Source organism: Miscanthus floridulus, chromosome 1 (genome assembly GCF_019320115.1).
Source record: "Miscanthus floridulus cultivar M001 chromosome 1, ASM1932011v1, whole genome shotgun sequence".
Taxonomy (NCBI): Eukaryota; Viridiplantae; Streptophyta; class Magnoliopsida; order Poales; family Poaceae; genus Miscanthus; species Miscanthus floridulus.
In genome coordinates, this window is record NC_089580.1 from 20,009,129 (window position 1) to 20,022,701 (window position 13,573).

Sequence of the window (13,573 nt, forward strand, 5' to 3'; positions counted from 1 at the left end):
GCTATGCAAAGTTCGGAATGACGATGATGAACATAGCAAAAAGAGAAAAAAAACTTAAACATATTTAGTTATACTTACAATCAAAGATATCATAGTTCTAAATCATATGGTGGGGGTCTATGAATAATATAATTAGTAAACAATAAATGTGAAATTACAAATTAGACCAGAAAAATATATAAATAAAAAGTTCATGTAAAACACAACCAGTAAAGAAAATTGAATAAAAATATGAAGAGTTAATAGCTTGAACTCCAAATAAATCATATAGAAAGATACCAAAAAAATTTACATAAAATATAAATATTAAGTAGCTACATTTAAAAATAAATGTTGTACACAAAATTAATTTGGTTTTCATATGTTCAAAAAAATATATAAATAAAATAGTTAATGTGTGTCATTGTATTAATAAGAAAAGTTGAAAAAATGTATTTCTTTCACTCTTTATAACTAGAAACTACAATATTGACTTTATATATGAAAATTGTAATAGTTTATTCTATCAAGAATTATAAGAATAAAAGATAAATAAAGACTACAATGCATGCAAACACATGTATAAAAAGTGATAGTAGTATACAATTCATTTAATGGCATAACTAAAATTTTGCAAAGGTAATAAAAAACAAAATAAAAAAACACAGAGGACGTCTATGAGAAGTATTGCACTGATGCATATGAGCTATCCAAGGAAATCACTAATGTCTTGGCACACCAAGAAAAAACTTTGAAACATGCCGCACCCCCACCCCTCTTCTCCACCTTCGGCGCTCTATGCTTTGCCATATCAACATGTCCAACATTGTGGATGGATCTGGTTATGTTTTGCGGCAAAAAGGTAACTATGAATATGCAATCGAATGTAGTACACGATAATCTGAAGTTTATATTTATAAGAGGGCCAAGGAATTAAACAATTTCTAGGTGACTTGGGTGTGATTTTATTGAAAACTGAAGCTCACCAAAGTGAAATTGAAAGACTACCTTAATTTGGCATCAACAGAAATTTGCTCATCCATGTGATTGGAGTGGGAAGAAAAGTAAGATGAGAGAGAGAGAGAGAGAGAGAGAGAGAGAGAGAGAGAGAGAGAGACAATAATAGGCATAAGCCAAGATATTATCGGTGATAGCTACCTGGAGTTTATGCGGATAGATGCAATGGAGCGCATGTAGAAAGAACCAATACAAATAAAGAAAGAAACAAAACTATTATCAAAAAAGTAATTTAAAGTTAGAAAATTTCAAATATTATAGTGAAAAAATCTAGCTATCCATAATATTTGCATGGGTCACCTAACTAGTTTTAATACACTAGCTAGCTGTTTGACTATACGTGTTTCACGATCATTGAAGTCTTTCCATACACCTTTAGTAAAATCAATCTAAGACTAAAGACAATGTGTTTCAAAATAACAACAGTAACACAGAATATTGGTCGCTTGTAATTAATCAGTACTGTCCATAACCATATGTATAACTGGTTGCACCAGATCATTAAAAAATGAAGCATAAGTTACATTAAATTTGAATTTATAAGGAATGCAATGTTAGTCATCAACTGTGTGTATTAAGATGCATAAACAACTTATCTGGCTTTATACTGAATGATGTTCTGTATAGTACAATTGTCTAAAGTCTTATACATAGTACCTTTGAAAATTCCTTTGCAGGTAGGAAAAGTCCCAAATAAGGCTCCCAGCCAAAATGTCATGGCAAGGTCCTTTGCTCTAATTACTAGTTCTTGGACTTATTCTGCTATCATTTTTTCCAAGGCTTCATGCTATTCTCTTTGAGTTTTGCCCTTTCTAAATGCTTCTACTATGTCTCGTTTGGCATGGCTCTAGCTCCTTGCTACCCTACGTAGAAGAGCTGGAACCAATGAAGCAAAAAATATTGATTTTATATGCTCCTAATTTGTTTTAAGATGATAGATAAAAATGCCTCCTTGCAATAGTGCATGGAGGAGCCACAAACAAAGCTAGTCGGAGCTCTACCAAACATTAAATTTTGATCCTCTCTAGCACATTAAATTTTTTTATAAGGGCACATTAAAAAAATTTAATGTCTGGATGTAGCTCTATTGAGCCCACAATGTAACGTGAAAACCCTCGGTTCGATCTAGACCTAGCTTTGACCGATTTACAAACTACATGAGCGACATTCAACTGAACCAGGACAAGAATGTTAGACAAAACTTAGGAATTCTTACTTTGCAAAGGGTCCTATCAATAAGCTTGGATGATCTGTGTTTTTCCCCCAAAATTTAGATCCTTTCCACAAAATAACTATTTTTGGTTTCAAAGCTTAATTAGTATTTTAACCTTTAATGGATTCACGTTCACAAAGATGTATGAATTCTGACTGTGACAGAATGCATACTCCTAGATGAATCTAATTACAGAAGGCAGGGAAAGAGTACTGTTTTTTTTTTTTTTTTTTGCTAGAAAAGGGTAGGCTGCATCCTTTTAAATAATTACGTCGATGGTCGATATTTGGGGAATTTTGCCTGATTCAACGCCATGTTCGTTTGGGCTTGTTTGACTGATAAGCCGTGACTAAAAGTACCGTTGGCTAATTTGATGTGAGAAAAAATATTATTTATTGACTAAAAAAAGTAGGACTTATAAGCCAACCTAGCCCAAACGAACTGAGCAAGCCTCCAAGGCGCCTTCCCCACTCGCGGCATTTCTCTAGCCGCAGGCTGAACTACAGAGTTTAGTTCCACGAGCTACAAAGTTCAGCTCGCCATTGGCTTGCAAGATGGAGAAGCGAGCCGTGGACGCAGCTCCCCACTTCTCATCGCCCTCTTTTTAATTTGTGGCGATGTTTAGGGTGGTGAGCGGAGGATTTCTAACTGGATGGTGAAGTTTGTCTGGTCAAAAGGACGGGCGCGACGAATCCGTCCGTCCATCCAACGCTGTGCGCGCATTGGAGGAGGGACCTGCCAGGGCCCCACCTGCAGCGAGAGACTATAGATAGATGCCTTCCTCTCTGATCACCTGATGGCTGATGCCTTCGCGGCCGTCTTCGCCTGCCGCTGCTGCTACTACAACTATTTCCCCTGCTCGCTTCCCCCGTCTCCTCTCGCCCCAGCCGCTTCCCTCCCCCTCCCCATCCCCTTTCCTTCCGCACTCCCACTTCCCAACCCTGGATCCAAATCCCAAGCTATCACAGAACCGAAACCGAGGCGCGCAAGTAATTATTAGCTGGCTAGCTAGGCCTGTAGCTCGGAGATCATGAAGCGCGAGTACCAAGACGCCGGCAGGAGCGGCGGCGACATGGGCTCCTCCAAGGACAAGATGATGGTGGCGGCGATGGGGGCAGGGGAGCAGGAGGAGGAGGAGATGGACGAGATGCTGGCCGCGCTCGGGTACAAGGTGCGTTCGTCGGATATGGCCGACGTCGCACAGAAGCTGGAGCAGCTCGAGATGGCCATGGGGATGGGCGGCGTTGGCGGCGCCGGCGCTACCGCTGATGACGGCTTCATCTCCCACCTCGCCACGGACACCGTGCACTACAATCCCTCCGACCTGTCGTCCTGGGTCGAGAGCATGCTGTCCGAGCTCAACGCGCCCCCGCCGCCGCTCCCGCCCGCGACGCCGCCGGCCCCGAGGCTCGCGTCCACCTCGTCCACCGTCACAAGTGGCGCCGCCGTCGCCGCCGCCGGTGCTGGCTACTTTGATCTCCCGCCCGCCGTCGACTCGTCCAGCAGCACCTACGCCCTGAAGCCGATCCCCTCGCCGGTGGTGGCGTCGGCCGACCCGTCGTCCACGGACTCGACACGGGAGCCCAAGCGGATGCGGACTGGCGGCGGCAGCACGTCGTCTTCCTCTTCCTCGTCGTCATCCATGGATGGCGGTCGCACTAGGAGCCCCGTGGTCGAAGCTGCCCCACCCGCGACGCAAGCGTCCGCGGCGGCCAACGGGCCCGCGGTGCCGGTGGTGGTGATGGACACGCAGGAGGCTGGGATCCGGCTCGTGCACGCGCTGCTGGCGTGCGCGGAGGCCGTGCAGCAGGAGAACTTCTCTGCGGCGGACGCGCTGGTGAAGCAGATCCCCATGCTGGCCTCGTCGCAGGGCGGTGCCATGCGCAAGGTGGCCGCCTACTTCGGCGAGGCGCTTGCTCGCCGCGTGTATCGCTTCCGCCCGACGCCGGACAGCTCCCTCCTCGATGCCGCCGTCGCCGACTTCCTACACGCGCACTTCTACGAGTCCTGCCCCTACCTCAAGTTCGCCCACTTCACCGCGAACCAGGCCATCCTCGAGGCTTTCGCCGGCTGCCGCCGCGTCCACGTCGTCGACTTCGGCATCAAGCATGGGTTGCAGTGGCCGGCTCTTCTCCAGGCCCTCGCCCTCCGCCCTGGCGGGCCCCCATCGTTCCGACTCACCGGCGTCGGCCCACCGCAGCACGACGAGACCGACGCCTTGCAGCAGGTGGGTTGGAAACTTGCCCAGTTCGCGCACACCATCCGAGTCGACTTCCAGTACCGTGGCCTCGTCGCCGCCACGCTCGCTGACCTGGAGCCGTTCATGCTGCAACCGGAGGGCGACGACAAGGATGAGGAGCCCGAGGTGATCGCCGTCAACTCAGTGTTCGAGCTGCATCGGCTGCTCGCGCAGCCCGGCGCCCTGGAGAAGGTCCTGGGCACGGTGCGCGCGGTGCGGCCGAGGATCGTGACCGTGGTCGAGCAGGAGGCCAACCACAACTCCGGCACATTCCTTGACCGCTTCACGGAGTCGCTGCACTACTACTCCACCATGTTCGATTCTCTCGAGGGCGCCGGCTCCGGCCAATCCACCGATGCCTCTCCGCCCGCGGCCGGCGGCACCGACCAGGTCATGTCCGAGGTGTACCTGGGCCGGCAGATCTGCAACGTCGTGGCATGTGAGGGCGCGGAGCGCACGGAGCGCCACGAGACGCTGGGTCAGTGGCGCAGCCGCCTCGGCGACTCCGGGTTCGAGCCCGTGCACCTGGGCTCCAATGCCTACAAGCAGGCGAGCACGCTGCTGGCACTCTTCAACGGCGGCGACGGGTACAAGGTGGAGGAGAAGGATGGGTGCCTGACCCTGGGGTGGCATACGCGCCCGCTCATCGCCACCTCGGCGTGGCGCCTCGCCGCTCCGTGATCGAGGGGTGGGGTTTTGGACGCTGATCAAGGCACACGTCCCCCGGCACGGGCATGGCGCACCCTCCCCGAGCTCACCGGCACAGTTGAAGCTAGACGTCAATGAACGCTGAATTGCAGTTATTAGGAGACCGGGCCACGGTTCTCGCCGGCGTGATGAGATGGACACTTTGACTCCGACCGGATCGGCCTGTGTTCGTTCTTGTTTCCGATCCCCCTCTCTTCCCGTTGCTTCAATCCGTCAACCAACTATGGTAGCCCGTAGCCTATTGTTATGTTTAAATGTCTATTATTATTATGTGTGATTCCTCCAAGCGCTGATATCCAATAAGGACGAACCGGATTTCGTTAGCTCGAATGAGAATTTTGTATACAGTGCATCCAATCTGAACTTAGCTATGTTCATCTGTTCGAATGCTTCTTGCATCATGTACACAATTCTTGCCCTATTCGTCCTCTATATGATGATGATCGTAATGCTGCATTCCGTATTTATATTTACGATCTCATCACTAGAATAGATAAGGTCTTGCCCATCCTGTAAGAAATCCTCCAGTCTCGTAGAGGTAGGCATGGCCGATGCGTCCTGCGCTTGCTAATGTTGGAAACATCTCGTTACATGGGAGCTGCATCGCAAGCCAGACTGACGACTGTTCCTGTGCAATATTGAATGGCTGTTTATCTGCTACGCAATCAGTGCGCATTATTATTAATCGATCTCCTGTATCACATAATCAGAGAAGTCACGTAGAGCCGTAGAACTAGGACCAGAGCTCTACAGTACTGCGTATGTGCTTCCTCCAAGCTTTGACAGGAGAAAGAAGAACAATCACCAATGGAAAACCAACCAGGTTAGCAAGCCCAGGCAAAAGGACCAGGAGCAGTAACGTTTTACTGTAAGAAGGAGAAGAGAGAAGACGGGAGCTACTCCTGTACACGGCGGCGTGCGTGCGCCCTGTAGTACTAACGTTTTAACCCGGCATAACCACCGCCGTTTAATCGCCAGCTGGGGTACAAGAACTTTTACTGCCTGCGGTGCTGGGATTGGCGCAGACGTGTGTGTGGGGGTGGGGTGGGGTGGGGGGTGGGTGGGTGGGTGGGTGGGTGGGAGCAGTAGCAACCTGAGAGGGCACTGCTGGTACTGTACGATACATTGCTACCTCTGTTGAGGTCTCTTCGGTATCGATCTCATATATATTCCATGCTCACTTTTTCGAATGGAGCCAGACGCATTAAAAAGTTTCGTCCGATCTTAAAGTCGTGGGCTTTATCTCGTCCGATCTCGAGGCCACCGGCTCTGTCTCGCCTGATCTCTTGTTGCGAGCTCCTTTTCGTCCGACCCCAAGGCCGTGGTATCCGTCTTGCCTGACCTTGAGGCCGCGGGCTTCGTCTCGCCCGACCCTAAGGCTGCAGGATCCAACTCGCCTGACCCCAAGGCTGCGAGATCCGTCTTGTCCGACCCCAAGGACGTAGTTTTCGTCTCGCCAGACCCAAGGACGCGGTTTTCGTCTCGTCCGACGGGGACCCATACCATCGTCAACCACTCCAGGTCCAAGCTTATGGACCTGAGTCAAAACTCTGACACCAGGAAAGAGACTGGCACGCCTTGATGTAACCCGTGGCTATGACAGGCCATACCAGGGTATTCACATCAAGAACAGTGTCGGGCATGTCGGTACTGTTATGCCTAACCCTCGTACAGATGCTGACAGGCACGTCAGTTCACCACGACGTCCGTTAGGACGGAGTTGAACGCCATGACCGACAGATGACGCCTGCGTATGGCGCTAGTGACGAACAGGACCGAGACGTGGAGCCGTCCCTGTTGACATCTACAGGAACGACAGGACCCGCATGAAGGAGAAGGACCCGACGATCCTGGAAGCCTTCTTCTCTCTCTCGTTCTTCTCCTTTTTCTCCGCTGTAACCCGCGCTTTCCCTTCGCCTATAAAAGGGGCGCCCAGTGTGGAGCCGTCCTTGTCACCATCTGCAATGTCGGCGGGACCCGCATAAAGGAGCAGAAAGGTCCAGCGGTCCTGGAAGCCTTCCTGTCCTTGGCTCTTCTCCCTCTTTGTCTCTGTGTAACCTACTCTTTCCCTTCGTCTATAAAAGGGGAAACATGACGTCCTAGGAGAGGGACAGCGGTTCACCACTCTACACGGCTGTAGACATCAAAACACACGCACTAACACGTCTTAGGAGCACATGCACACCAGAGACTTGGGATCATTTTCCTCTCTCACCCGTTTGTAACCCCTACTATAAACTTTCAGTTCTTGTAACACGAGCAGCAGCGACGAACTGGACGTAGGGACTTTCTGCCCGAACCAGTATAAACCTCGTATCCTCTAAGCACACCATCCGAACCAGATGCGCAGTACTAGAAATTTACTAGTTGGTAACTCGAAACATCGGGCCTGTTCGGCTGATATTAAAGTCGGCTGATAAGCCGGCCAAAGCTGATTTGTTGTGAGAGAAAAATACTGTAGATTCTAGCTGATAAGCCGGATGATAAGTTCAAGCGAACAGGCCCGATGACAGTTGATGCGCCAGGTAGGGGCTTTTTGCGTGTCTTGACGTCCACATTAGGCCTCGAATGGCTAGTCACGGCGTTAGCTAGGTCCTGGGCACGCACGTGCGCTTCGCGAACCTAGACTTCATCATCACAATGGAGGGAGAGTTGGTGCAGGCTCCCGTCGCCGTCCAACCTCTCTACTCCGCTGGCATCATCGAGGAGCTTGAGGAGCTACAACTGCACGCACTAGAGGCCCGTGCCCCTAGGAGTGACCAGCTCCTCGGCTTCGATTACGGGATGCTAGAGCGCCAGGTCGGCGCCTTCCTAGGACCCCAACCGTCCCGGGATGACCTGCGATGCCTCAACTTCTCGTTCACCAACGTCATGATGCAGCTTGCTAGAGGAGAGTCGCTCTCCCTAGAATACCTCATCTAGAGCGCCCCGACAGCGCTCCCGTCCAGTCTCCGCAACGTCGCAGAGACCGTTGGCCACCTTGTGGCACAACGCACGCCCCCATCCCCTACGAATGATGAGTTCATGGATGTAGGGACTTTATGCCCGAACCAGTATAAACCTCGTGTCATTTAAGCACACCATCCGAACTAGACGCGTAATACTAGAAATTTACTAGTTGGTAACTCGAAACATCGGGCCTGTTCAGCTGATATTAAAGTTGGCTGATAAGTCGGCCGAAGCTGATTTATTGTGAGAGAAAAATACTATAGATTCTAGCTGATAAGCCGGATGATAAGTTCAAGCGAACAGGCCCATTGACAGTTGACGCGCCAGGTAGGGGCTTTTTCACGTCTTGACGTCCACATCAGGCCTCGAATGGCTAGTCACGACGTTAGCTAGGTCTCGGGCACGCACGTGCGCTTCAGGAACCTAGACTTTATCATCACAACGGAGGGAGAGTTGGTGTAGGCTCCTGTCACCATCCAACCTCTTCACTCCGCTGGCATCGCCGAGGCGCTTGAGGAGCTGCAGCTGCACGCACTGGAGGCCCGTGCCCCTGGGAGTGACCAGCTCCCCGGCTTCGATTACGGGATGCTAGAGTGCCAGCTCGGCGCCTTCCTAGGACCCCGACCATCCTAGGATGACCTGCGACGCCTCACCTTCTCGTTCGTCAACGTCATGATGCAGCTTGCTAGAGGAGAGCCGCTCTCACCGGAATACCTCATCCAGAGCGCCCCGACAGCGCTCCCGTCCGGTCTTCGCAACATCGCAGAGACCGTTGGCCACCTTGTGGCACAACGCACGCCCCCATCCCCTACGAACAACGAATTCATGGACGTAGGGACTTTCTGCCTGAACTAGTATAAACCTCATGTCCTCTAAGTATACCATCCGAGCTAGATGCGCAATACTAGAAATTTACTAGTTGGTAACTCAAAACATCGGGCCTGTTCGACTGATATTAAAGTCGGCTGATAAGCCGGCCGAAGCTGATTTGTTGTGAGAGAAAAATACTGTAGATTCTAGCTGATAAGCCGGATGATAAGTTCAAGCGAACAGGCCCATCGACAGTTGATGCACCAGGTAGGGGCTTTTTACGCGTCTCGACATCCACATCAGGCCTCGAATGGCTAGTCATGGCGTTAGCTAGGTCCCGGGCATGCACGTGCGCTTCGGGATCCTGGACTTCATCATCACAATGGAGGGAGAGTTGGTACAGGCTCCCATCGCCGTCCAACCTCTCCACTCCGCTGGCATCACCGAGGCGCTTGAGGAGCTGTAGCTGCACGCACTGGAGGCCCATGCCCCTAGGAATGACCAACTCCTCAGCTTCAATTACGGGATGCTAGAGCGCCAGCTCGGCGCCTTCCTAGGACCCTGACCATCCTGAGATGAACTACGATGCCTCACCTTCTCGTTCACCAACATCATGATGCAGCTTGCTAGAGGAGAGCCGCTCTCCCTAGAATACCTCATCCAGAGCGCCCCGACAGCGCTCCCGTCTGGTTTCCGCAACGTCACAGAAACCGTTGGCCACCTTGTGGCACAACGCACGCCCCCATCCCCTACGAACGACGAGTTCGTGGGGATGACCGAATATGTCACGGAATCTTTCCATGACCACCTCATGGGAGAATCGGAGTCGTCCTCCGACTTGGACTCCAGCAGGGGGAGCCATCACCCCTTGCGTGAATGTTTCATGGTAGGTACCCCTGAGGGATACATCGAAAGCATCCACGAGGGAGAGGCTACCCCAACAGACAACCTGGATGATGAGGTTAAGGAGGATGTAGGGGCCCCACCTTGCCTATGGGTAGAGCAGCTGAGGGCCGGGCACCAAGAGCTTGAAGAAGCACGACTCTAGCTCGAGCAGGAATGTGCGGAGCTCGAGCGAGAGATCAAGCACCACGAAGATGGTGGGCGTGTGCATGCTATGGCCTGCAACATGAACCGAAGGATCATTGAGGACGACGAAGCCGTCCCACACTTCACCTGGGCAAACCAGAACATCACCGCTACGGTGGCCTTGTTCCGAGGGCTTACAGAGCTCGTGACACCCGAGGATCATCAGGCCCATCACAAGATTCGCATGCTACTCGAGTGTGCGGCAGTGTAGCATGCCGAAAGCTCGCTTGTAACACCTCGGGTGTTTAAAATACTAAAACCTGACATGTCATCATATGCATTGCAAAGCATTTGGCATTTGGTGAAAACTTTGAGATGCATACACTAAAACAAGTTTATATTCATGTGGTATGTGTTCAATTGTATTGTTTGACTTAAATTCAAAGTTTGTTTGGATTTTTGAATTTTTCGAGAAAACCCCGCTTTTCAGCATTTAAATCCTACCCTGAAAATTCATTTCAAAATCTAAGCATATTTTGGGGTTGAGCCCAAAAGCAAAAGTGTAGAGCTTGGCAAGTTATACAAAGTTTGTTTTTGGAGTTTTTCAAGTTGTTTAGAAAAATTTTGAGTAATTCAAAAAGGCGAAATTCGTTAAATTTCCCTATTCAAATTCAAAAGTTCATTTCAAAATCTAGACCGAATTAGGAGATGGTTATAGAAGCAAAGTTGTAGAACTTTTGATTTTGAACAACTTTTGTTTTTGGAGATTTTTGAATTGTTATGAAAAATTGAGAGTAATTTGTGAATTTTGGCGAATGGCAAACTTGTAATTTCTGTGAACAGTGTTCACCGTCTAAGCTACATTGCCGTTAGACCTTCTTCGGCGTTCCAGGTGCGTTGTGGCCGTCCTTGATGTCGCGCTAGCGCGGAAACGGCTCTGTCGTGGCTTCCTTGAGCTTCTGCGCCGCGCTATAAGTACCAAGACGCCGTCGTCGTCGTTTTTCTTCTTCCTTTGTTTTCACCACCGCCGTTGTCATCGCTCCAACAAGCTCGCATCGTCTCCCCAGCACCGTTGCCATCTCGGTAAAGGCCGTCCTAGTTCCGTCTTTTCCTTGCGAATCCAGCCAGCTAACATTGGTCGCCTGAAATTTGCCGAGAATCCGCTGTCCACGTCTTTCTTCCTCGCGGTCGGCAACTTCACCGCCGCGGGCGTGTCATCGTGGCTAGAGCTCTTTGGTGAGCCGTTGTCTATAATCAGTGTACTTACGGCTTCGTTTCGATGCTGTAGTACTTAGTCAGTTGTTGTTTACTCATTTTGATCACTGCAGTCGCCGGTTCTCCCTCATCGACGATCTTTGCTCCGCCGTGATCACCGTAGTCGTCGTCACGCCTCTCCGTTGCTCCTCCAACCCTGCTCGTTGCTCAGTCGTGTTCGAGGTGAGGTGCTGAACCCTTCTGTGCTTAGTGTTTAACCTCTATCGTGTTTGTGTCACCAGTGTAGTGCGGTCGTGCCGTCGTGCCGCCATGGTCATCGCTGTGCTCGGTCCAGTATGGAATTGGAGTGGTGTATCAGCTAGTGTAGTGGTCGGAGAGTTCACCGTAGTGGTCGGATAGTTCACCGTAGTGGTCGGAGAGTTCACCGTAGTGGTTGGAGAGTTCACCGTAGTGGTCGGATAGTTCACCGTAGTGGTCGGAGAGTTCACCGTAGTGGTCGGAGAGTTCACCGTAGTGGTCGGATAGTTCACCGTAGTGGTCGGAGAGTTCGCCAAAGTGATCAGTGCTGGCATGGTCACATCAGTTATGAATATGGTTTGGTTAGTTTGGTTTGTAACTGTACTGCGAAGGAAAATTGTATCCAATTTATTAATTTTTGCATCCATCATCGAGCATCATGTTTCATATTCCGCATCATGCTAAACATGGCAATGTTACTACGTGTAGTAAACGAAGGTGAACACGTGGTAGTTAATCAAGTTGCGGAGGAGGTTGATCCGTCTGTTGAGGTCGGGTCGAATACTTGTGTGACGTCGCAGGAACCAGACTTTTCTGTCAACGAAGGCAAGCCCCGGATGCATACAACCCTACCTTGTATTTTACAAATTGATTTCGCTTTTGCTTTCCGTTACCGCATTAAGTGATGAGGAGTTAAGTAAGAGCCTAATTGGTGCATTACTAACCTTGTTATTCCATATTTACCATATTACCAGTTTTAAATTCGTATATGCCTAGTCTTGCTTAACTATGCGTAGAACGATGAAAGTAGGGTGATTACCTGTCACCTGCAAGTTTTAAATGGAACATTAGTTAATTATGTTAGCATATGATATGGGGATGTGGAGTAATAAATCTAGACCGGGCGGACTCGGTGTGTGTGAGCCACAAGACATGGAGGTCTTGTAAGCGGATTCTTTCTGCCTGTGTCGATTAAGGCACGTCCGTTGTTGAATTGCATGAGGTGAGAATTTGTAGTACTAACCACATACTCCGGTAAGCCTGAACTTGGCGATTCTATTACGAGAATGGCTACTCGCGCACTAGGAGTGGAGAGATGGCGGGAATAGCGTGTACCCACGTGGCTATGGGCTGGATTGGTGGAGTACTGTATTCTCGGGTGGCGCAGACCCGTTCTTGTTTTAGAGGATCTGAGGGTAGGTTGGTATATGTAGGTCGGGGACCTGCATATGTCGTGTGGTCTGGAAGTCCCAGCTGGGTTTTTAATCGGTTCGAATCGTCGTTGCTCCTCGATTATGGAGACTCAACTCACTGTTCATCATCGTAGTATTAATAACTAGAACTTGAGAATGGTTGATGAAGTGATGAAGGTGTTGGATATGAAGTTTCATGATCTCATTACGGATCGTGTCATCTTTGTATATGATTTTATGAAGTTTAAATTGTTGAAATAAAGAATTTTGTTAAAGAGCTTTTTCGCAAAATAACTTTGATTATTGTTAAAACCATACCTTGAATCCCTGAGCCTGCATTCCTGAGTTATCAGTTCTTATTTTGGTTAAGTCTTGTTGAGTACTTTTGTACTCAGGGTTCGTTGACCCTTGTTGCAGGTGAGCCTCATGAGCAGATCTGTTTTGGATCGTGCTGCATGACTATCGTTCGTTCTGACGATGAGAAGTAAATGTGTGGCCCTTGGGCAGGGCAGTTTCATTGTGTGTTTTGTATTATATTATAATGCCACTCCACTATTTCGTTTTGTAATAAACATCGAACCTAATTGCGAGGTTTGAAACTACTGTTTTGTAAATTATGTTATCGTAAGACTTCCGCTGTTTTTACTCTGGTATTGATGTTTGAATAAATGTTGTAATGCTGCAATGACTCTGTAACGTGATCTTGCTCGGAAATCGTGGATGATTCGGGGTTCTCTGAGGACACCCGACAGTCTTTTTAAGTTAATGGAAACATATGCATAAATGTCAAAGGTCGTCGGACAGTGACAGTTACATGTGGGCCCTATAACTTAGGAGGTTCTACCACAGAATGGTATCAGAGCATAGTTACAAAGTTATTGTTGTATTGTTTTACAAAAACTTCAAAATGATTTGGGATGACTAAATTTAACTTGATAATTTGGTCCAAATTGCTTCTGACTTATCTTATTTCTTTCTCACCAT

At 49.2% G+C, this 13,573-nt stretch overlaps 1 protein-coding gene across 1 annotated transcript; it reads left to right on the forward strand.

Annotated features, from left to right (window-relative positions):
• The first annotated feature begins 3,019 nt into the window (after window positions 1-3,019).
• On the forward strand, window positions 3,020-5,539 carry LOC136451536 (DELLA protein DWARF8-like). Its single transcript, XM_066452262.1, has one exon. It carries the CDS (start codon window positions 3,240-3,242, stop codon window positions 5,127-5,129), a length of 1,890 nt encoding a protein of 629 aa, XP_066308359.1. The 5' UTR covers window positions 3,020-3,239; the 3' UTR covers window positions 5,130-5,539.
• Window positions 5,540-13,573: the final 8,034 nt, after the last annotated feature.

Excerpts from the sequence above, each read along its gene's own strand:
- LOC136451536 (XM_066452262.1), top strand. The coding sequence starts at position 3,240 with ATGAAGCGCGAGTACCAAGACGCCGGCAGGAGCGGCGGCGACATGGGC.